This window comes from Dermacentor andersoni, chromosome 7 (assembly GCF_023375885.2).
Source record: "Dermacentor andersoni chromosome 7, qqDerAnde1_hic_scaffold, whole genome shotgun sequence".
Classification (NCBI taxonomy): domain Eukaryota; kingdom Metazoa; phylum Arthropoda; class Arachnida; order Ixodida; family Ixodidae; genus Dermacentor; species Dermacentor andersoni.
Window position 1 is genome coordinate 76,177,569 of NC_092820.1, and position 26,188 is coordinate 76,203,756.

General features: G+C 44.9%; 1 protein-coding gene across 1 annotated transcript; it reads right to left on the reverse strand.

The window, feature by feature from the left end:
- Positions 1-23,341: 23,341 nt before the first annotated feature.
- Positions 23,342-24,250, reverse strand: LOC140219582 (uncharacterized). Its single transcript, XM_072289481.1, has one exon. The coding sequence runs from the start codon at positions 24,248-24,250 to the stop codon at positions 23,342-23,344; it is 909 nt and encodes a 302-aa protein (XP_072145582.1).
- Positions 24,251-26,188: the final 1,938 nt, after the last annotated feature.

A 26,188-nucleotide genomic window follows, 5' to 3' on the forward strand; every position in this document is an offset into this window, starting at 1 on the left:
GGCAGCAGAAATCGAGAAGTCACGTGAACCCTTGTACGTCGTTCTTACCGCGCAATAGACGGCTAGGGACAATAAATTGATAAGGCTGGTTAGAATCAACAAATGTAAGCAAATGAATTCATCTAGAATTATTTATAGTACTATATGTATTTGGAACAGCGCACGGACGCGAAACTAAAGTCCTCAAGGGTGTAAATGTACTACACTGCTCGCCTATGGCGACCTCCTTACTGCGCTTGCTCTGTAAGGTATTGTGTTACTGTGGCAGGCTACGCTCTAGTAACGCACCATTTCGGAGACATTAACGCAGATAAAATTTTTGTACGCCAGAAATACCATTCTCGAGGAAACAAGACTTCACCTCACGGCTACAGCATATTGTTTTCGCATCTAATGTTGCTGGAGCGCAGATTTTTCTTTCTTCTAATTTAGTTGGTTTTTGTCAGCGCCCAGCGAAAAGATCGGTTGTATTTAAGCTTGACATATACGCTCCGTTTCACTCAGACCAGTCTATGCGCCACTGTGCATTATGCGCGCTGCTACTCAAGACGAACAAGACCGTGTTTGTGCGTGCACAAAGATCGTGGCAGCAGCGGAATCCGGAACCCTGCCCTGGCTTCAGCAGATCGCCGATTGGGCAAATGGTGGAAGTGCGTCCACTCGTCTTTGTTGCATTTGGAGTCAGGCGCACAATGCAAGTCTCTAAAGGTATTCGAACCCTCGACGCGTGGGCCGCGCATTCACCGCCCATTGCAGGACAGCACCACGGCCGTGCCAACGGCGGTGGCACGAATTCTCCTTGAGCCTTATATTGCTATTGCAATATAATGGGTACTTCATTCAGAAATTACTTTTATTGAAAAGAACAAAAAAGACAGACGGACGTTTGGAATGTATTGCATGCATCTGGTCACAGAGGTGCGGTTTGTCCCTCGTATTATTAATTATGGAGCTTCTCTTGGCGAGCTGCTCGTATGTTTGCGGTCGCACGCGTACTTGACGCTGCCGGTTGTGACCGCTTCGTCATCCCCCTTGTTCCCAACCCACCCGTGGTGGCACTTCGTGAACTTACCGCTGAATGTGGTGGCTCGAGTTACGCGAATTGTGCTCTTAACTGCCAACCAGCGGCGACTGCTTCGGACCCACGGCGCAGTGGGCGCGTTTGACCATAAGGCGCCTTGTTTATTTGTAACAGCCGTGCGTCGGACTACCCCTCCCTTATTACGCGCAAGGTACTCCTACACAGGGAGAGTGTAGGAGTACCTGCAGTGAACATAAAATAGGATGATGATGATGATGATGATGATGATGATGATGATGATGATGACGATGATTTATGATGATGATGCCGACGACGACGACGACGACGATGATGATGATGATGATGTCGTCTCTTGCACAGAATTTGCGTTGATGCCTTTGAGCGTGCCACAGTCAAAACTTCAGCTCTGCCTCGGTTGCACCATAGTATACTGCATTTACGTTCTTCGTCATGTCGTTTGAGCTCCTCGTCATGTTTCTGTTGTCCCCAATTCTGTACCTCATTGCGCCCTCTTCAGTATGCGAGAAATCTTCAAGCTGTAAGCAGATATCTTCACGGATATTTATTGATGGCTTGCAGCTATCCATTCACGAGCTTGCAGAAGCAACGCTACGTGATATCAAAACTTGCCAAATTTGACGACTGGGCGTGTTGGTATAGCATATAAGAGGTTGGAGTGCGCATCATTTTGACGAGACACACAGAAGAGAAACACACACCACAGAGCGCTATAGCATATTAGAGGTTGGATTGCGCAACATTTTGACATGTGATATCGAAGCCATCAAAACGTGACAACCCGAGCGGCGGAAGGCTGTGCGGAAACGAAATTATTCCACCACCCGCAGCGTCGTCAACGATATAACACCAATAATCTTTTTCTTTATGAGGAGGTAACTGACGGGGACAAGTAACAATTTCTTCCAACCTAAAGTGCAATATATTATCCGCTTGAATGTAATTGGTTAACGGCTACTGACGCATAGCAAGGTAGTGTGACGTCATCAGGCCGTGGTATTGAATTATTCTCGTACAGTCGCGGTGCGCTTCGCTTGCCTGATTTCCTCGCTGATTATATCTCTCTCGTCGGGTATATCAGAGTCCTTGAGGACCCTGGTTATATGTTGATGTCACAGACGTCTTATGTCGATATTCAACCGCTTTAACTTTACCTAATATCTGATTTCAGCGTTGGTTTAATCCGCTGCGGTGCAGTCCCTGACACGATGAGTACGCGCTCGTGTCACATTACCAAAGAAGGAAATAAACATCAAGATTCTTTAAAATAAGAAAATAAGCACCCAGCTTGTGTATATCAGGCGTTGCATACTTCAAAGAAAATACTAGGCAAATGTAAGTGTATCGATGATATATGTATGTACAAGGGCTTTTTAGTAACTTGCTATATAACATTTAGCACTCGTTGATGACTACAGGGTATCGACTGCGAAAAATAACATTTGATTGCTATATTGTGTGGATGTGATGGTGCCCTTGCTTCAAGGTGCTTTCTCTTTCACAAGGGCAGGCCAAATAATTCAACGATGAGGCGAAATTCAAGTCCAAGCAAAAGAACGTACGTAATGAGGATATGCTATACGCAGATGAAAAAAATTAAACTGAAGAAATAACTCACAAAAAGCTGACCATTGACGAGGTAGACAGATTTACTGTGAAAGTACATTTAGAATAACGATAGAAAAACAAATGAAATGTGACGCTGTGGTTAAAACATACAAAACTGAAAGCAGGAAGAGAAAAAGAACGACTCGACTTTGCAGGGTGTTGTGGAAGGTGGACTGTAAGACATGCGTGTATGACCTAAATACAGATAGAGGAAAGCCGTAAGGTCGGACAGAGCCCATATAGGCCGTAGTTCACATTCAGTGGAAAAAAAGGATACATTGTAAGACAATTCGTCAGGAATATGTTTTGCCGCCCGGCCTGCTTCACAAGACGTGGGCGAGTAGTCTCGGACCAATGCGTCAAAGACGAGAACAGAATTGTTGCTCTAAAGAAACGCCGTACGAGGGAAAAAAATGTCTCGTGGAAAAACAATGCAAGCAACAAAAATGAAAGGCTGTCGTTACCGGTGATGGACAAGAGAAAACGTCTGAGAGGCGGAACTTAGTGTCATGTGTCTGTCTCCGTCTCGAGAAAATGGAAACTAGTCGTGACGTGCTGTCTCCAGAAGCTCCTTTGCGCTGCGCATACATATTGTTCAACCAACCGAACGAGACGTACTGTAAAAAATTGCATGAGAGTTACCACGAAAAGAGAATGAATACATGCGGGGAAAGGGGCAAAAGTATTTCGAAATTGCTTGTGAAGTCGTTCTCAAGAACCGCCTACAGGAGAAGTGTAAATCGTTGCATCAGAAATTGGCAAATGGTTTTGACAAGAAAAAAAAAGCGATGGCGAGTAATCTAATTCATTCCTTTGTTTCATGCCTTAAGGGACACCAACGCAGTATGAATGATTACACAGAGGAAAAAAAAACAGATTCAGTATATAATGACCTAGGGCATTCTGAAAAATTGGCCGTCAGAAAAAAATGAAATGCTCTTTCAAAAAGAAATAAAACGAAAAGGGTGGTTGCTCATGGTGTCACACGATTCAAGACCGTTGTGTCACACTTTTTCTTGGACTGTTGTAATGACAACTAGCATCAAAAAAAAAAAAAAGCCGCGAGCTTGGTTTTTACTCTGGTGCAACGCGAAATGCAAGAAAGAGTGTTGAGGAATCGATTTGTTGCTTGCTAAAGACAAATAGGCGTGAACGGTTCTAAAATCACTCGCCGGGATTGAAAAACTTTTTGCTCTTACGCAACGAAGTTGCACCGTGTGCTTGTATTAGTGTGAAAAATGCAAGTGAATCGAACTGTCAGTGTCCCAATTTCTAGTCTCGACACCTCTTACTTCAAAGGTTTTTCGCTCATACATACAAAAACCAGACTTGACAAAAAGAATAAAGATGAGTACATGACGATTAGTTTGTTGTTTACATTGCACAATATATGCTGAGCGGATTTGAAACAGAATCATCACAAAACTTGGCTTCAGAGCTGGCTTACAGCGGTCTTCGCTATAGATCACATTCATTTCAATGAATACGGGCTTAATTCACGAAGCTTTTCTTCTGTAAATGCTGCTTGCCATTGAGTGACCGCACTTAATGATATCTCCGACATTGTGACAGGCCGCCACTTCTTATTACAAATAGTTTAGGCGTAAGGAATGCTTTTCTGAATAGGGGTCAATGATATCCAAATCTTTACAGGACACTGTATTGTATGTACTAATAGAAAAAGGCTTATTCTTTGGTATGTACTATGGCGTATATCTTGACATAGATGCATTGATGTTAAAGTCAGAGTTTAAAGGGACTCTATTTTCCACAGTGCTCGTAAGTATTAACAGTAGCCTCAATTCAGCTACAAGGTTTCGAGGCATACTTCTTAAAACTATTGCTAAGCACAGTATTTTGGTAAGTTATTGCTTCATTCATGCTCGACTTTCCTTCCGCAGTTTATAAACGTGATCCAAAGTGATACATACAGAGTTGGCCAAGAAAGTTTTGTTAATGAACCAAACAATAATGCACTCAGCAATTTTTCTTGATAGTAGTGTCTTGGCTATCAAATAAGTCAGCTGATGTTGCAGATTCGGTATGCATGACCACTGTTTATAGACTACGTAAATTAGAAAATGTGGTTTATTTCTAGCAGTGACAAGAGCAGTCAAGCACGTTTTCGTAAAGAAAAGTGTGAGAAAACGTACGTTATCTTGAATAAACCTCGACAGGGGTTCCACAGCTGCCATATTTCATCAGGAAAAGTGCGAAAATACCGGGTAGGAACGACGCCAAGAAAGGAGCGAGAATGTTTTTTTTTTGGGGGGGGGGAGGGGGAGATTCATCTGATGACCGAATAATTTAATTCTTCGAATCGCCACATTTGGCAGCCGTATGAATATGGATCATTTCTGCAATTCTGCATGAAACTAGCTTCCACATGACAATGACCATAACGAGCACATGAATTGATTTACAAGCAGTAGCACGACCTGAATAGCGAAGGCCTAAGGGCACGTTTTGATGCTGGTATGCATAAAAAATATGTAATGTTCACTGGCCTTTCTTAGGTAACCAATTAATTAAGGTGAAGCAACCAAAGGTGGTCAGGATGAGAATGGGAAACGTTTTAGATTAAAGATGGGTTGGATTGTATTTGCTAGGAACTCTCATATATAGAGGTTTACCGAGATCCTTGAAAGGAATTGCATTTAAGTGCTGTATTCGCCCAGTATTCAAATGAGGGGCCGAAATTGACAATTCAGCAGAGAAGCTTGGAATGAAGCCTGACCATTCAACGACCCATTAAATGAAATGTGTTAGGCAGCACATTAAGAGACAGCAAGGCTGCAGTTTAGATTAAGGAGCACGAGCAGATATCTTATATTGTGCTGTAATTAACACAAGAAGGGACAGCAGTGAAATACTTGTGAAGCACAGCACAAATAAATTGTGTTCCCCTAAAGTAATGTAATTCGGGCTAATGAAGCAAAATTAATGCCAGTGGCGGTCGACAGCCCGACAGGAAGTGATTATAAATGTAGCAATGAGTTTATAACTTTTCCATACATAGCAATTGTTCGGTTGATGACGGACAGGATAAATCAAGTATTTCCGGACACAACAAAAATTACTTGTTCCTAATATTTATTTATTTACTTATTTATTTATTTATTTATTAGCTCATGTACAATACGCGCAAGGCCCGATGAATTGCAATTACAAGACAGTTATGTGATCGCAGTCGGTTGAAATAGGGAAAACAACCATAATTCGTGCTAATTATATAATGTTGCCTAGGGCACTAATTAAACTAAACATAAAATCAGGCAAGACAATAACTAAAAAGCCAACAAGGAGTGGCGAGTATAATACAGCTTCTCTTCATAAAATTTTTTTTTAAATGCATCGTTATCGACATTAGTAGCAAGGTCTGCAGGATGGTGGTTCCATGCTCCATATGTGCGAGGAAGAAATGACTGAAAAAAATATTTAGGTGTGACGTGGTATAACCACTACCTTGTGTCAATGAGCAGCAGTGCAGCAGTGTTAGTGAGTACTGCACTCATCGGGAACTTGTGTCATCGGGAATAGTTATTTAGCAATAAATCAGGTGATCATAGGTAATTAAATGTATATTTGGGAATAGTGCTGAAGGAAGATCGCTAATATAAATTAAATATAAGAGGACCTAGTACAAAACCTTGTCGTATACCTGAACACGCTTTAGTAAAGAAGAGGATTGTAAGGATCCGCGAAATGTGAACGATTCGTTAAGAAGCGTGTGATCCAGTTTCACGTATTACGATAGAGATAGAGATAGAGATAAGATAGAGCTTGTACAGTAAGTGCTTGGGATGTACTTTAATAAGTTCTTCAGAAAAAATCTAAGTAACTGCAGTCATAAATGAAGATTTGTCCTAAGTGTAGTGTAATTCTGCACAAACGACATTATTTATGTTTTTGAGGTCGCAGGATCGAATCCCGACCACGGCAGCCGCATTTCGATGGGGACGAAATGTGAAAACACCCGTGTATATAAATTCAGGTGCATGTTAAAGAACGTGCCTGGTCCAAATTTCCGGAATCCCCCACTATTGTGTGCCTCATAATCAGAAAGTGATTCTGGCACGCAATTTTACATTTTTTTATTGATGTTTTACACGAATATATTCTACGCAGCCATGCTGCGCTGACTCGCAAAATGAATTTGTTTCGAGAAAATTAACGAATTACCTATATGTAACGCGCTCAAGCATTTCTACAGCAGACATTCGTAAGAGTGATAGTCTGATATTTAGTAGCAGAAGAGTTAGTGCCTGACTTCGGGATTAGAACCACCTTCCGGATTTTCCATTGTACAAGTAGATGTGTTCAAATATTGTTGAATGAGTGTGACTAGTATAACCGAACTGTAAATAGATGTTTTTTATGTTTAGTACTTATAGAATCACAACCAGGGGATGCATGATATATTCAGTGACCCGGGTCACGCCAGATGTATCAATAACTATGGTTTCCCGTGATAAACAATTACACTGACTCATAAAAGATAAAGGGGGGCTGGAGGATGACAAAAAGTTTTCGTTGAACTCCGTGTTTAGAACAGTAGCAAAACAGTTAGCAGGAACAGGCTCACCTGATGGATCATTTATTATGATGGTATTGTCTGCAGAGGGAATAATTACGTTCCAAAATTGGATACGTTGGTATTTGGTATTGTAAACGATATCTTTGGCGACCTGAAATGCGTTGACAAAATCACCAGATGCGGACTCATATTATCCCAGCGTGATTAAGTGTTGGTGATAGCTTGGCTAATCAACGAAGACTCTTTTTTCTTATTTGACAAACGTGTGACATGCCTCTTGTATCAAGGCGCCTAGGGATTCGGAGTGATTTTGCGCGAAGGAATGTGTTTTTTTGTTAGGCGTTCGATTTTGGCTGCGAACATGCTCGAGTGTGAGTGGACATAACAACTAGTCATTAAAACGTTGAAATAAGATTTTGATATATTTCGCTAGGTCGTTGATATTGGCGTCAGAGTTAGCTTGCTTGTAGTTTGTATGGTTTTCTTCATGTTGCTATAGTTCGAACAGAAGGTACAAAAAGGGTAAATGTGAGCAATGAGGGATCGTTAATGCAAGGTAGATGTCTTACTTAGGAACTAAGATGGGGACTTGAAGTCAAGATTAAATCTAGTTTTTTTGCCGGGTTATAATATATGGTATTCCTTGGTCGTGCTATGAATCTGAATATCTCAAGGCTGATAATGGTCAAAATCGACATTGCATGATGCAGGCGGGCTCTTCTCGACATTCTTGTCTTTCTTTAACAGCGTAAAGCGGTATGGGCGCATTCCAATAGCCGTTTCGGTTGCGATATTGTTTGCTGTAGCCACCAACACTGGCGTCCGTCGCAGCTATTACCAGGCTCCTATTTGAGAGCGGCCAAAAAAAAAGGGCGAATTGTCTTCAGAAAAAAAAACGATTAAGGAAACGTATAGTAATGCTAGAATAAAAAAAAACATGTATGGCACACTTGAATAAATACATCAGGCTAGATGACTGTTTGTCACCACCCTGCTTGAAAGTGGATGCCAATAGATCAACACAATCATCCCCGTCATCACTAGCATCTTATCGAGCCACTTGTCACGTGATGTGAGATGAACCCCGCGTAGCGGTAAAGAATTAAATTACGGTATTTTACGTGCCAAAACCACAGTCTGATTATGAGGCAGGCTGCAGTGAGGGACTCCAAAAGTTTGGACCACATGGGATTCTTTAAGGTGCATCTAAATCTAAGTATACGGTTCTTTTCGCCCCCATCGAAATGCTGCCGCCGTAGCCGGAATTCGATCCCGCGACCTCGTGCTTAGAGTAGACATGTGCGCACTTTGCGTTGCAGTTACATATTATTACGCCATATGGTACGCCATGTAGCAGTTGCACAGGTAGCGGTACAAGGTTTGCGTTTCCTATCTAGTATGCGGTTCCCATCCACTATCCGGGATTGGCCAAGAAATCGCTTGTTTGTATTTAGGAAGACAAAGAGGATTAAGTAGATCTATAGAAAAAAGTTAAAAGGAAAACCGTGTATGACATACCTGGTTAGATCAAGCCGGCTAGGTGAAGGTTTGTGACCACCTGATTGCAAGGAAGGTGCCAGAAATAATCATCATCAGAATTTATTCGTCCCACTTGTCATGCGATAAGCGAGAAGAATGGGGGTTAACCGAGGGGCCCGATTTTTATTAGTCATAGCATAAGAAGCCAACAAACACTGACACCAAGGACAACATAGGGGAAATTACTTGTGCTTAATAGATGAAATAAAGAAACGATAAATTAATGGAAATTAAAGTGGACGAAAAAACACCTTGCCGCAGGTGGGAACCGAGCCCACAACCTTCGCATTTCGCGTGCGATGCTCTACCAATTGAGCTACCGCGGTGCCGTTTCCCATCCACTTTCTTGGGTATTTATGTGTCCTAGTAGAACCCTGGGAGTGTTAGCCGGCGCCACCACTCACAGACCTTGGCGGCGGACGTGGAACGTCCTTTTTGCCGCAGGCGTCACGAGAACGTGATCTTTTTGGGTGAAGGCAACTGGTCAATAAACCCACACATGCTACATGAAGGCATCAATGTTGCCGGATTCGAAACCCTCGTTATTAAATAAAAGAAAACAAACGAGGTTAGTCGACGGGCCCGAGTTGTATTACACACATCATAAGAAGCCAACAAACACTGACACCAAGGACAACATAGGGGAAGTTACTTGTGTCAGTGTTTGTTGGCTTCTTGTCATGCGATGTGGCATGCGCACTACGTAGCGCGCATTACGTAGCGCGTAGTTGCGTTGTATTCCACCGGGTGTCCCGACAGGTAGCAGATGCACGTAGCAGTTGCATTTTGCATGTGACTGGTTCTGGTTAACTCTGCAGGGTTGACTGTCACTGCCTCATTTCGAAGGGGACGCCAGCAAATCATCATCACCATCATCATAAACAGTATCGTATCGTGCCACGGGTCAAGGGACGGGACATGTGCACCACGTTGTCTCGATAGCTGTGTTTCGTGTTCGGTACACTTTATGACGCCGCCTGGCAAAATACGAACCGCTGCTGAAGAAGCGAATCGTAGAGGTACACGTGCAGCTACAACCAGACCGAGAGCAGCACTGTACTGTACAGAGAGCAGTACAAGCCGCAGCTCTGAGTCGACACCAGACGGATGGTTCAAATTGTTCTCGTGAAAACGGCGCAAACAGACTTCGCGGTGAATACCCTCTAATGCGTGCTGCCAAAAATGGAGCTGCAATAGAGTCGCTCCTCAAGCTTACGCTGTGATTGACATACGTGTGCTACGCAGGCCAGTCACTTTTTTATTACGCAAGAAAAAGTATCGCCTTGTGCGGAATAATGTCGAAACGAGAACTCTTCGTTTTCACTTTGTTTGTAGGTTGTAGCCGGAATTCAGGTTCAGTCCAATGGGATGTAAATTGCTAAATTTTAGCGATTGAATAAAGACGGCAATGGGACGACGACAAGAGGACAAAAAGATGACGATGACTCTATGGCAACGATCGCGTGATGGCAGTGGTACGACATCAACCGGATGAAGAGGGAATTATGGTAGAGCGACAATGATACGACAGTATGACCACGATGGTATGTCGAGAGTGGGATTTTGAATTTACAGTGATGATTATGAAACGACCACAACACGATCCTGACAATGTATGCATGACGACGATTGTATGATGACGATGCAGTAACGACGACCGCACGACAATGGCGTAAAGACAAGTGCATGATTGTGTGTGTATGGTCACAATGGCGGGACGACAACTGAATGACGAAACCTGTGTGGCAACGACGTGACGGCGATTGCATGACGACAGCAGCATATGAGAGTGGGATGTCGAAGGAAGGAAGGAAAAAGTGGAGAAGGAAGGCAGGGAGGTTAACCAGTTTAGCCTAACCGGTTTGCTACCCTACAAATGGGAGTGGGATGGGGGGGATGAAAGATGGGGAGAAGAGATAGAGGGCACATAACACGGCACACACATCGTTGGTTACAGTCTGTCACTCTTGTGCGGTACGTGACATCACTGTCACAGCCGCTTGTCCAAGCCCGTACCCTTCATAAACCGAAGTAGTCCCTTCGTCGCCTTCAGCTGCGATGTCTTCAGTCGGCGATATGTGAAAATGGTTGCAACTGACAATGGTCTATTGTCAAGGTGCGCTAGAACGGACGCCATGGACTGTCTCTGAACATTATATTCAGGACAGTAGCACAGAATGTGTTCCAGCGTCTCCTCGCAAAGACAGGCATTGCAGAGAGCGTTGTCGGCCATTCCAATGCGAAACGAGTAAGATTTCGTGAAGGCCACCCCTAGCCATAAGCGATAAAGCAGGGTGGCCTCACTTCGGCGGAGTCCAGTTGGCATACAGAGATGCATCAAGGAGGGCAGGTCGTGTTGATGATTGCTGCGGTTGGTCTGGCTGCTTGGTGTGCACCATAGAGAGAGCGTGATCTCCCGTGCAAGCACTTGGTGTATGGCCTCTTCCTGTGTGTCTTCAAGAGCTGTCCGAGCGGCTTTATCGGCGTCTTCATTTCCGATGACGCCGCAGTGACTTGGCAGCCACTGAAACGTCACGTGATGTCCTTTCTCATGTGATGTATGGAGTAGGCATCTAATATCGAATACGAGCTGTTCGAATGGCCCGCGACGCATAGCTGATAGTACAGATTGTAGGGCTGCCTTTGAGTCGCTGAAAAATTGACCATTGTCGAGGTGGTTCCCGATTGACAAAACAAAGTGCAGCTCGAAGAGCAGCTAGTTCCGCAGATGTAGATGTCGTTGGGTGGTCAGTCCTAAAGCTGATGGCAATACCTCTTTCTGGGACGACTACAGCACCGGACGAACACTGGATGTTTGTGGAACCGTCAGTATGAATATGTGCACTGTCAGCGTACCTCTCGTGCAGAAGAAGCAGAGACAGTTGTTTCAGCACAGGCGACGACAGCTCAGATTTTTTCCCGATTCCTGATATGCTGAGATGGACTGTGGGGCTGACAAGGCACCAAGGGGGTATCGATGGTTTAGATGCAGCGGTGAAGCCCGAGGGAAGTTTGTCGTTGTACTTGACGATAGTTTTAGAGAATGATGCTTGGCGCCTGTCTGAAGGTAGTGTTGCAAGGTGGTGATAGGGGGCACGTGCAACATTTCTGATATTCGTTCTCAGGGTTTCCACCGTGATGTGAGTCTGCATTGGATGGTCCCGAGCAATCGCAATAGTTGCCTCAGTTGACGTGCATCTCGGCAAACCAAGACAAACTCTGAGTGCTTGAGCTTGCGCTGCCTGCAGAACACGAATATTTGTCTTGCAGGTGTTGTTCAGTACAGGTAGACTGTATCTTAAAAAACCGAGAAAGAGAGCTCTGTAGAGTCTCAGCATTGCGTCTACCGACATCCCCCACGTCTTTCCTGTCAAGTATTTAAACAACTGGGAGGTTGCTGTTAGGCGTCGTTTCATGTAAGCCACGTGCGGGCTCCAACAGAGGTCTCGGTCGATAATTACGCCAAGAAATCTGTAGGTTCTGACATAGGAAATGGTCCGCCCATTGATTGAGATGACATAAGGCGTCATTGGTTTGCGAGTAAATGCCACTAGGGCGTATTTTTCTGGCGATATGCTGAGACCTTGTTCACACAAGTAGCTCGCTGTCAAAGTAGCCGCTCTCTGGAGCCGTGCACGTATCTGAGGACGTGTGACTGCCGAAGTCCAGAGACAGATGTCGTCTGCGTATACTGAAATTTTCGTGGTAGTTGGTAAGTGTTGAGCAAGCCCAATAAGAGCGAGGTTGAATAGCGTCGGGCTGAGAGCACCGCCTTGAGGAACGCCCTTGCTGGTATAGCGTCGCGTAGTTGGGCCATCGTCAGTTAAGACATAGAATGATCTTGCAGATAGGTAACTTGCAATCCACAAAAATACTCGACCACCTAGGCCAACCGTCACAAGAGCGTCGAGAATAGCCTCATGTAATACGCTATCATATGCCCCTTTCACATCTAAGAATAAAGCCGCAGATAAACGTTTACGGGACCTTTCGTGCTGGACATATGAAACGAGATCAACTACATTGTCGATGGAAGAGCGGTCACGTCGGAAACCAGCCATGGAACTCGGATAAATCTTGTAGTGTTCAAGGTACCATTCCAGGCGGCCAAGGATCATCCGTTCCATTATCTTTCCTACACAGCTGGCCAACGCTATCGGGAGGTAAGAGGTGAGCTCTAGCGGGGATTTGCCTTGCTTCAAGATTGGCACCAGGCGGCTCACTTTCCATTCGTCAGGAACATTTCCCTCCTGCCATGAGGTGTTGTAGAGACTCAATAGTGCTATCCGTGCTGATTCTCCGAGATAGCACAAGGCTCGGTATGATATACCATCTGGACCCGGAGATGATGAGCGCCTGCAGAGAGCTATGCGGCAGTCCATGCGGCAATCTCGGGAATGGGGGACATCATCTCGGACTGGAGGATCTGGACGTGTCGCTTGGTCTGCCATTCGCGCACAAAAGTCTTCTGCGACATCGATGTCTTGCCGCCCTTGGAAAACGCGAGCGCCTTGAATGGAAAACGCTGTTCCGGAAGGCAACGCAGACCTTGCACCGTTTTCCAAATGTGAGACAGCGGCTTGCGGGGGTCGAGTGTCTGGCAAAACGTTGCCCAACGTTCCGACGCTAATCTATCCATTCGACGCTGAATCTTCTTTTGTATCCTCCTGGCTGCCCTAAGGTCATGGATTGATTTTGTACGCCGATATCGACGTTCCGCCCGGCGACGAAGTGCGCGAAGTCGCTTTAATTCTATGTCGAAGTCGTTTCGCGTGTGAGAGATCGTCAGTATGCGAGTGGCGTTTCGCATCGTATTTTTAATTGTTTGTTCTAACCCAGAGGGTAGGCCCTCGCTGCAGGCATCTTCCATATCAGATTTGAAGTTGGCCCATTGAATCGTCCGAATGGTATTCCGTGGGCCAGATCTAGACGACAAGCCTTTGATGTTCAGATAGGTGGGAATGTGATCACTCCCATGTGTCTCAATATCTGGAAACCACTTCACATATCTGGCGAGAGAGTTGGAGACGAAAGCAAGGTCTAGGCAGCTGCCGTATGTCACGCCTCGAAGGAAGGTGGGGCTACCATCGTTCAAGAGAGTAAGGCCATAGTTGTAGGCGATGCTTAATAATCTTCGTCCTCTTGCATTTGTCTTTGTACTTCCCCATGTTGGATGGTGTGCATTGAAATCTCATATGATGACCCATGGGGCGGGGGAAACACTCAAGATATCCGCTAATCTTTTAGTGTCGAAATTGTTGGAAGGCGATATATACACGCCTATGAGAGTAAACAAGAGTTTGTTCTTTTTAACTGTGATGCATATATACTGATTGTCGTCGTGGGGCGCATTCGGTTGCAAAACATAGGTGAGTTCCCGACAAACAAAAATGATGATTTTGCTGCATGCACTATTTGTTGATGACATGAAACATTCGTACCCTGACAGTCTGATTGGTTTCGACAAGTTGGGCTCACAAATGACGATGAGTGGAAACACATTGGTGTACACATACTGAAGGAAATCTGAAATTCGTGATTTTAGTCCTCTGGCGTTCCACTGCATGACGGACGCTGCCTTGACTTCTTTTCGGAAGGACGGGGTATGGGTAGCCATCTTTCTAGTTGAGGGATTGAAGCACTGGGCTTAAGGCGTCCAGCACTTTAAGTGCGCTTCGAGCAGACGGTGTCCCCATCTCAACTAAAATCGTTCGTATGGCCTCCATGAGGGAACGTAGCAGCGAGATGACTTGACGATCTGTTTTAGGTGAATCATCAATGGCCGGAGAAGGCTCCGGCGGCGCCGTGACCTTCTGAGGTTCCGTAGCAAGGGAGCGGCTCGGTAGCGTAGGCCATTCCTCTAAAGAAAATGTCTTATCTGATGCCCTCGTGGAAGTGGTGGGCCCTTTCGCGTCGCGACTAAGTGGTACCGCAGTGGAGCGGGTACTCTCGCTTCGCTCATGCGCCTTCTTTGAAGACGTACGACGGTGCCGACGTCGACGCCGACGCCGTACTACTTCGGCTGCCTCCCTGTGGGCCGAATTGTCTCTGGCCATTTGCTTCAGAACCGCGCGCTCCCTCTTGATGCGGGGACAGTCTTTCGATGAGGCTGCGTGAGGGCCGCTACAGTTGGCGCACTTCAGAACTGTGGCACCGCAGGTCACTTCTGCATGAGGTTCAGCGCAACGGGGACACAGAAGCGAGTTGGGACACACGCCCTTTACGTGTCCTAGCTTGAAGCACTGATGGCATTGAAGCGGCTTCTGGATGAATGGTCGAACTGGTTGTCGAAAATGTCCGACTTTAACGTGGGAGGGTATGCAATCCCCCTTGAAGATTACTTTTACGCAGCGCGTATTCCCAAGACGGCGCACTTGCGTAATGATCGTGCCCTCGTTTGCCGGCTTGATGAGGCTAGGTAAATCTTCATTGGGAATGGCAATGTCAATGTCGTAAATTACACCGGCTATCGATGTGTCGTCGATCGGGATGAAGGGGCGCATTTTGATTCCGCCAAGCTCCGTGATTTCTTGAAGTGTTCCAAGCGCACTCGCGTTGTACGCGTCTATGGCGAGTATATTCTTGCGTGGGTTTATTCTGATGTCTTTAATTTGATCCGGCACCGCACGTTCCAGAAAAATGGATAGGGCTTGCCCGTTCAGCAACCGTAGGTTGCTTGACGGTTCTTCCGGCATAAAGATGATGACGTGTGGCCAGCGCGCAGGCCTTGACTTCATAGTCGTAGTGCTCGCAGGAGGTGATGGCGCTGTGTTGGCGATCTTTCTCTTCGCCCTCTTACTCCGGACGGGTATGAAGCCGTCGTCGGATGAGTCGTCTTCCGACATAGAGTACAGCTCGGTGTCCTCGGTGTCGCTGGGGGAGCCAACTCGCTTCCTTGCGGTTGACAGCCGTGGTGACTTCTGGCCAGGCGGGCCTGTGGCATGCCCCGCGTCCATGGTCGCAAGACGGGGAGGTTAGGCACCCCGAAAGGCAAAGACTTCACCAAAAATGCAGAGAGCACAGAAACAAGCGTTCTGTCAAGAAGACACTTCGTCGAAGTTACAGTGTTGATCATGGAATGATCCCGGCGCAATCCCAGCGACAGCTTCACAACGAATAAATAATGAAGACTGTATGACGACGATCCAGCGATGACGATGGCATGACAACGTCATAAGGACAAAGGGATGACCACTAGTGTGTAAAGAAAATGGCATGACGTTGACTATGAGTAGGATGGCACGACGAAAGTCCCATGACGAAGCTGCAGTGATGACAATGGCACAACTGAGACGGAATTACGACGACGGTCTGACAATGGAGGCATGACGGCAACCATATATATACTGACGTTGACGACGTGACTAGGGTGGTGTGATCCCGATTGAAAGACGACAGTACCGTTACAATGCAACGACGAAGAAAGATTGACATGGATAGAACGATGAAGGCAGTATGACGCCAACGATGTGAGAATTGGATGACCTTCTAAAGTTACGACTATGATAAAACGACAGCGTGACGACGACGGCACGACAAAAGTCGGATGACAAAGCTCGCATGACGAAATGCAATGGCCACGACGGCGTAATGACCCAAGCAGTTAGGTAATTTGGACCACTGTGTCGGAGTGGAAAACATGACAACTGCAGCATGACGACCGTCCAATCACGAAGCTGGAATCACAACCATTGAACAACCACGACAGCATTACTATGGCGGGGTGACAACGAATGCATGATGGCCGTACGACGATTATGGCGTGATGAGTGCCGAATAACGCAGCTGAAGTAACGGCGTTGCGCCGACAATGACACCATCAAGACCACAAGCCCCTAACTTGTGGCCCAGTTATAAACAACTTCGGCAACTGGGTCGGAGTTGAACCGGGAAGATAAATCCAGGGCGAAAGTAAGATGTCACGAAGCTGGAATGACTACAATGCGTCGACCACGACAGGATCACGACCACGAGGGCATACCTAGTTAGTGGCTCAAGCAGATAGACAGCTTGGACTACTGGGGCGGTGTAAGAACATAGATAGATAGATAGATGGATAGATAGATAGATAGATAGATAGATAGATAGATAGATAGATAGATAGATAGATAGATAGATAGATAGATAGATAGATAGATAGATAGATAGATAGATAGATAGATAGATAGATAGATAGATAGATAGATAGATAGATAGATAGATAGATAGATAGATAGTATATAGCCCTCGGGAAGTGCGAGAAGTAACCTAAAAATGCCAATCGCGTTACTGTTTATGCGTTGGACGAGTAAAGCAACTTCCCTAATTTGCTTGCTACTTCAATGAAAGACAGCAAATAAGTTATGCGGGTTTTACACCGATAGCTGCCATGGTGTCAGTGCCTTAGCCGTTTTACTGTCCATCACTGTTGGTCGCACGAACCCTTAACTGCTTCCTGAGAATTTTAGGAAGAAAAAGTTTTGCGTACCTCGCGAAGACACGAACTTCGGAACCTCGTGTAAGCCGTCGATGATTACACCTTAGTCACATCGCTGCAGCTGAAGCAGTAAAGAAGAGCGCACACGTATACGGCAGAAGTGTCGGTGCCTGCTATGATTCGCGGAGGAGTTCGTGACTTTTCCCATTCTCTACTGGATGGAGATGGTGTCGGCACCTCCTTCGTCTTCTAGCACATCGTCTTCCCACTTGTAGAGAGCATCCGGACTGGTTTCGTTTCCTTCTAATAGTTGCTCCCGCTCACCTTCAGATCTTTACGCGATACCGCAGGAAACAGTAAAAGACTGACTGCGCATATTATTGAAGCGGCTATTCTGACACCGCTCACAGCCGGTCATTATGTCCCCTCTCTTTCTCTCTTTCTCTCTCTCTCTCTCTCCCGTCTTATGTTCTCGACTCTCTCTCGCTTTTTCCGCATTGGTAAATAGCCAACCTGAGTTTCCATTCTGGGTAACCTCCTTGCATATCCTTATTTCTACCTCGTATCTTTATCTGTCGGGATAGCACTTTGCATTATGGGCGAGACTGGAGTTTTGTTCTGCGAATGTAGTCGGTTATTTCTGACCTTCCAGATAGATCGATTCTGCCACTCGCCACACGTGCTACAGTAATTGACAGCGTCGCAGCCACATAGAGAAATAATAGCATGAGGAATAAAATTGGTCGAATTCCACGCAATTGTTGGAATCGGTTAAAAGCGGAGCTCTCTTTGACGTTTAGGGAAATGTCTTCCCTTGTTCCTCCCTTCAGTGGAGTTCAAAGCTCATTTCACAATGACCGTGCGGTGGTCCGAATTCATTCGCTTCCATTCTTTCTCCGCACTCGGCTGCTTTTGATGCCGATTTACCTCTCTGTAGCTGGCATATCTTACTTTCTGTGACCAATCTTCTACACTTCTTGCCTCTTGTTCTGGTATTTTCGAGCACTTTGGCACATATTCATTCTGGTGGATGCCAAGAATGTCTAAAGACAGAGCACCGCACGCCTAGCTGCGCATACCCAATGGTCTGACCGGTCTGTTTCTGTACGTTCCCAGTTGCACATATACCCTGTTTCACATATGCAGTGAACTACCCTGTGTAGTTAGGTACGGGCCCAGTGGCCCAACTGTTTGCTCATTTGGCAAGACTGCAGAATGAAGCAGCTAGTAGCCGGTAACCAGTACCGGCTAACTGGGGAATAGAGGCAAAGAAAGTTTTATTTTGAAGGGCACTGTTGAGGAGATAAAATTTTTTCGAGGGTGGCATTCGACTTGAACCAGTCTGGTTGGGGAAACTAGAAATGAGACAAAATAGTCTTTAGCAAATGAGATTTGATAGAATGCAGCCTAAGCTTGATGAAGGAACCGAAATGAGTTCGAAACGTTAATTTAATATGAACATACCTATTGGTTTGTGACGGCTCTTTTTTCGGCTAACTTTTTTTTTCACCCGGATGGCTGCAGAAAGCAAACCACGGCAATTCTACAAACCGTCACACGCACTCATTCAACCTAAATTCTGCCAGAATTTCTTTCGCTCATGCTTCTTGTAATAGCACACTTCCCAGCCCCAGCAAGCTGAGTTTTTCTAGGAGTCCGTAGTGAACAAAGTACTTCGGAGCTCTATTAATATTTCCGAACATTTTCTTTTTTCACTTGCTTAGTGCTTCTCATCGGATGCCAGAGCTGTGGCATATGAGACTCATGCGTTTTCTCTCTCTTTGTCATTTCTGGCGATGCGTTGTACCGATCAATATCTATTTGCTAATTTTACCATAATGATTTCTTTGAGTAAGTGTCTGGCAAATAGGTAATCGAAAAGAGCAAGTCGAAAGATCGTCAGTAGTCTCGCGTTGTTTACGTGTTCCGTCTAACATCCCATGCGTTCCTAATGTGCAGTAACAATGAGGCAAGCTTCTTTTATTTCCTTCACGAAATATACACACATACGCACGTGCACTACAGATGGTACAATTAATAATGCCAGAAGCAGAGTTATTCTCTACAGCCAGTCCATGTAGTTCTGGCACGCGGTCAGGTTATGAGATTTCGGTGGCGCCGGTGCGGGGTTGGGAGGTGAGGGCTGGAGGGGTCTGTCGCAATTCACGTAAAAACGAAATGGCACGGACGCAAATACTACATCAAGCCCATGTTCCCTCCACGGGGGTTAGGCAACCGGGCCTTCGCACCAAGCGTATGATGGATGCTGCTATCAGTCAGCCATGTCTGTCCAGAGGAGGAGGACACTTTATCAATTACTAGGCTAACACCGCACGCCTCGCTGCTTGCTCGCCTTCGCTGGCACCGGCAGCCGACGGCCTCCATTGATTTACTTACTTCGCTGACCCACCACAGCCACCTTTCCGTCATTCTGATTTTAGTCTCGATATAAATCTTCAGCATTATTGAACTTATTGATACCAAGTGTTCAATGCACCTTAGGTGGGACATAACGACCTCTAAATGTAAAAAACTGCGGTGAAGATACAGCAATGGCTAGACGGGAAAATACATTTGATGCCTGATCTATCGGTACCAGTGTTTCTCTTTCGTCATCCTATGCATTCGCTTAGTCGTCTCCATCAAGTAACCCACCATTTTCTTAACAGAGTTGTGCGTTGGTAAAATAACTGGACCGAATTCACGAGGCTTTTCGTTCGTAAGTCCTGTTTTTCATCGTCTGGTTGCCTTGACTAACAATAGCTCCTAGATCACTATAGGCTGGCACTAACGCTTTTAGCGTAAGAACGTTTCGTGAATACGGGCCCTGGTATAGAGAGTGCAGAATAATGCTACATCAGCAAAGCACGCCCTTTAACATTACTGCCATAAACTTGAAAACACCTAATAATACTACTGATAGTCTTGCAGGACATTGTAGGACATGATCTCCCTCATTGCTAACAGCTCACGTAAGGTTAATACAGGTTTTCCCGCTCAATTTAATCCAAGCGCCAGTCAATTTAATCCGAGCGCCAGTCAATTTAATCTAAGCGCCAGTCAATTTAATCCAAGTGCCAGTGATTTTAATCCGAGCGCCAGTCAATTTAATCCAAACGCCAGTCAATTTAATCCAAGTGCCAGTGATTTTAATCCGAGCGCCAGTCAATTTAATCCAGGCACAACGGAATTCAAGAACCTTTGGATTTCAAGACTTCTGAAAATTTGCGAACATATTATGAGTTAACACCTTGAAAATGAAAGAGCGAGGTAGTAGACCAATAACTATCCTGCCACGTGACTAACGACAACTTTTGGAGGTTTTGAAGCGTAAAGCTTTACACCGCGCATCGCGCGAGCCGGCGTATTTCGGAATTGGCTCCGTGAGCGTGTTCGGAGGTGAATTGGCTCCGTGAGCGTGTTCGGAGTCGAATTGGCTCCATAAGCGTGTTCGGAGTCGACGCAGGTGGCCACTGCCCCGCGGTATGCGTCGTCGTTTGACGTTCGCCGCAACCGCGTGTTAATCTCAGAGGCCGACTACACAACCGCTTGCCAGAGAATAGGCGTGCGCATTAAACATGGAAGGAGAAGAGAGTGATACTACCGATACAGAGAGCTCTGTTTATGGCTGTAGAGAAATCGCAAGACAATGTGCCCAACAGTGATGAATAAAGAAGTTTAATAATCCTGCATAACTTATGGTATATATCATTGATAATCAATTTGCATAACTACACAAGGCACACGTATAGCATAACCATAGGCTAAGCAAAGCATATCCATAAGTGAAACCGTAAACATAACCATAGGCTAAATCATAAAGCATAACCATAAGCTGAACCGTAAGCATAACCATAGGCTAAATCATAAAGCATAACCATAGGCTTAACCATAAGCATCACCGAACCTTTTCGCTTCGAAATATCCAGGCTTAGCCTTAGCTAAGCCCCAGCTAATTTTTTTTTATTTTCTACTTCGTTATGAGAGCGACACAGAAGATGAACATTCTCCGAATTATTTGAGAGGAAACGTCAGCATGAGTACGTCCAGTTAATGGTACACATTCGATTTGATCATAGCTATCAAACGATACAATAAAGTTTGATTCGATGATAATCATTAGGCCCTCGCTGGGAGGCTTCGGTCGCTAGTGAATACAATTCACTATTCTATTGCGATATCCGCAGCCTCCAATCAAAGACCTTGTCATCGGTACCGCTAAAACAGTCATGAATACAATTTAATGGGATAACTGAGATGGTCAAGCCACTAGTGATCACAAGTGAAATACAATGCGCAGTTCGGGGTTCTCGGAGTTTTGTGCAACATGACGTCATATACATGCAATGAAATACGATGAAACGAGTGACTCACTATGCCTACTATAAACTCGTATACTTAAGTCACTGGTGAATATTATTCCCCTATTTTACTATCCCTGAGGCAGCTTTCCCTCGTGGGTGCCGTCAGTACTATCAATGAAGCTGTAGCACAATGAGTACTTTTGCGTTACCATTGCCAACTGATACCGCCGAGTTTTTAGTCATCCCTAGTGATGCGCCCACTGCGATGTTCTCGAATTTTTATGCAGAATAGCGTGATAGATATGAAATGGTTATGATAGATATGAAACGGCTATTCACTTACTATAATTTGATAACTATAGGAAATACTAAGATTGATTCACTCTAGTGATGAAGAATCACTTTGTGTAGTTGGATGGTCAGAGCCATCATTCATGCACGCCGTGAATGGTATAAATGAAAGTGTCAATAAATGAGAGTTTAAATCAGTCAACATTGCTAATTTACATCGCAGAGCCATTAATGATCACTAGCGATAAGCTCTGTTCGGTGTTCTTGCACTTTTATGCTGCATAGCGTCATGCACGTCAAATGAAACCTTTAAACAATGATCCAATTATGATCATTTACGATCACTGAGCATTTGGTCTGCAACCATTGCTACCTGATAGTGAAGGGTGAGTAGCGATCACTAGTGACAAGCTCAGTTCTTTGTTTTCGTACTTCTTGTAGCCTAAAGCCGTGCGTATCAAATTAAAATTTAGTCAAATGGCAATACAAGTTTAATAACTAGGAGGTGCTAAGCATTTGTCACTAGTGATTACGAGTCACTTTGGTATGGCGACAGCAGCCATCAATCGTGCACGTAGTCATTGATATCTATGAAAATGTTTTGGAATTAGTATTTTCTCTACTACCATTGCTACCTGATAGTAAAGAGTTATTAGTGATCACTAGTGATAAGCTCAGTTCAGCGTTCTGTTACAATTAGTGTTTGTAGTGCCGTGGATGTCAAATGATAATTTGAAGGATGATTCAAATTTTATAACCTGGGGTTGCCAAAAATTAGTCACTAGTAATCACGAGTCACTTTGTCAATGGTAGCCATCATTCGTTCATTTCGCTATAGGTGAATATTTTTCCTCTGAGATTGCAGATGTGGTAGAAATACTGGTTGGTCAATGGTGACTATGTTCACTTCAATTTTCTTGACTACTCGCAAATCACAGCTTCATAGACTTAAAATGAAAGGTCGCTCAAAAGTTGATTCTTTTATGAAGACTAGGAACTGACATGTGTGAGCCAATTGACGGAAAGAAGCCGAGGTAAGGTTATAGTTGCCAACTTTCTGAATTCTTAAGCCTTGTTTCACTAGAACGGTGCAAGAGGCACCAATGGACTTGAAGAAATAAATGGAAACAAAAATTTTAACATAGCAGGAGCAACGCTTCATCAATGGCTTATAATAGACTTATGTGCAAAACAGCTAATTGGAAATTTAGCAGGAAAGGTTAGTATGTTAAGTTCCTTTAAACTCTTATGAAGCAATCGATTGCGTTACAAAGGCGACGCCTGTTTATGTAAACAATGACCGTAAATGATATGCGTAGATCTGCGAGAGGAAACTTTATTAATATAAACCAAAAGCACTTTTTCGGAAGACTGTCGACTTTCGTTTGAGTGCAGCACTGAGGAGTTTTCACATATCGTGGCACTCTAGGGCAGCTTGCACAAAAGTGTAGTTGTGCCTGTCGTAGGCAGCGCACTCAACTCGCAGGATGTGCTGCATTGACTCTCCCGCGGCCTCAACCAACAGTGCCCGGCGATGTTGTTTCTTGGAGATACCTGGTGGTGTCACGAAAAGACGGTCGCGCCGTTCAGCAAGAAAAGCCTTCACACCAGCCTTGAACTTCAAAAAAAACTTCTTCAATTGGATTGAAGAATGGGCTGTAGGGTGGAAGCCGCTTCACTGAGTGCTCAGTAGTGGCCAAGAGAACCTCCTCAGCACGGCGGTGCGCTGGCGCGTTGTCAAACAAGAACACAGCTTCAGTGCCAGGTTCCTGATGATGAACCTTCTTGGACAGATCATCGAGAAATTCGTTGAATACAGCCCAGTGGATCTTGTCCACTAAAGTCCAATGCAGAAGGCCATTTGCAGACATGCAAGCCAAAACATTTATATTCGCACCCTTTGTGCTGGTGGCAAGACGAATAGCTGGGGCGCCTCGTTTCGCTCTGCCAAAACTTCTTGCGCACCACACGTTGAAATTCGTTTCGTCGATGTAGTACCGCGTGACTGTGGTACCCTCGTTTTGAAGCCATTGAGCGAACTTGCGGCGCTCTTCCTTGACATCAGGACGGTTACGGTCAACCGGCCTCTGTGTAATTAACTTAAGTGTATAACCATGGCCATCGAGAAGCCGATCGATGGTAGACTTGCTGATTTCGATACCGGGAAACTTCTCTGTCAACGACATCCGGATTTGCATAAGCGTGAAGGATGGGTTCTTTTCTAGAATTTCACGCAGGGTATTGACCACATCTCGGTCAAACTTTTTTGACGAGCCACCACGTTTATTGGCTGTTTCGCGATCTGTTGCGGTGATTGAGCGCACAGTCTTTATATTTATTCCCAGTGTTTGGGCCAATTGCTTCAAGTTCCCACCTCTTCGGTACGCATCGATGATGCGGGAACGATCCACGGCAGAAACGCGAGCGTACTTGGTCTTTTCTTCATCAGGCATCTTTCTTGGTCGTCCAGCAGCTCGCACCTTGCCTGCTTCCATGGCACAAATTTTCAAAATATTCACTTTACATTAAAGCTGAGGCACGCCTCTCACGATGATCGCACAACGACTGACGCCGGTCATCTGCCTGTCGTCTGCACGGAAATGCTGCACCCTTGATAGAATCAGCCGCATGTCGTCTGCTTTAGTTAGAATGGTAGTCTTTCCTCTCGAACATTAGTTCAAGAATTTATGTTTTGTACAAAACTGCCATAATTCCGAGACGCAAGCTCTTACGGTCTTTATTAGCCGATATAACGAAGTGCCTCATTTACAATATCCAGAAAATCGTGGTTACACCCCACAGACCACTGCAACTTCATTGGTCGTCTGCTCACGCCCTGCAAGAAATGGCTTTCACTATTTTGAACCTTCTGCTAAATTTGAGCGAGACACATTCGACAAATATCAGTCAAGCTTCGTTTCGCCTCCTTGCGTTCACTGGTGCAACTTGACGCGTTAGCACAAATTATTAGGCTGATGAATAAAAATTACTTTGAACTTTTTCTCTACGACATCAAAGCACTTTGATGCTCGGAAGTCTAGCTTTTGCAAAACCCACCTAGCTTCTTGCGAGCCCATAGTATACAGGGATGGTCTCACTTTTACCTAGCCAGTAGCATATGGCAAATACCGGAAGAGAAACTGTGATACTCAAACAGGAAAATTCATTGTGGCCATTCGAAGGGCTTTTTAAAGTCGAAACACGAAAGTGGCAGGCTCACGGCGGTCGCGACAGTAAGCTTTCCCGCAGTTCAAGATACGCCACTTTTGTCAGCCATTGATGAAGCTCAGGAACGCCTGGCCTTTGCTTCACAAGCGCGCATCCAGCGGACGCACACAGTGAACAGAATTATACAGGAATATTGACAAGAGAGCATCCCATACAATGGACCTGACTAATGTCCACAAGCAATGAGTGAGAGAGATCACGATAAGCAAGGCCATATATACAAATTAAGCTCTCCCTGATAGGATTGATGTACGCAGAAAAACACGTCAAAGCAAAACAAATGCAACCGTTCTCGGCATTTATCCTTTACGCTGTTATTAGTACGGTCCTTTTTAGGTGAAGGAAAACAAAACACAAATTGTAGTGCACGCAGGTATGCTTGCTTTTCAAAAGGCGTGATGCTTTTTTTTTTATTTATTTTAAAGCCGTTCTTGCCGATTGCATCTTGAGCAATTATGTGTCCATTCCAGTCCTTTTGGGCGTTTCGTCGTTTGTAGCCGCCCTTTTTACTCATTCACATCATTCGCCTTTTCAAGAAATTTGTTCGAACAGCAAACCGTCAAATGGGCCACCTTTCTCTGAACGTATCAGACCTGCGAAAACGTTCCGTACGCATCACAGCTACCATATGCATTGTAAAGCACCCTGAACGTCCTGTTCACTTCATAACGTATTACCGCAGTTTACATACGTGCGACGTATGGGAAATGTGATGTGATCTGTCATCTCCAGGGGCCAAACCATATGAGATCCTACACAGCATAATCTAATTACGCTACTAACGACTTTTCGTGAGATGCCCTTACAGTGAAGAATTTTATATACCCGGCAAACAGACCTGTGCAAAATCACTATTTATTGCTAATGACTCGCTGATGTTTTTATATTCTTCAAATTATTGCTGGTTTCCTGAAACTTTACTCAATTTTAGCGCGTACAAGTAGACGCTGTAAAGGTAAAAAGTTATTGATATTTACTACTAGCTCAAACTTCTCATTTCATCATTGTCCTAACTTAATCACCTTTTGAGCAATGTTTCCTTTTATGTCCATGAAGCTGTGATTTGTGAGTAGCCGAGAAAATTAAAGTGAACGTAGTCACCATTGACCACCAGTAATTCGATCACATCAGCAATCTAAGAGGAAAGTAATTAGGGGAACACATTCAATACCTGTGGCAAAATGGACGAATGGTGGCTACCGTTG

What these genes read in the sequence shown, in the direction of transcription:
- LOC140219582 (XM_072289481.1), bottom strand. Translation starts at nt 24,250, where the DNA reads ATGGAAGCAGGCAAGGTGCGAGCTGCTGGACGACCAAGAAAGATGCCT.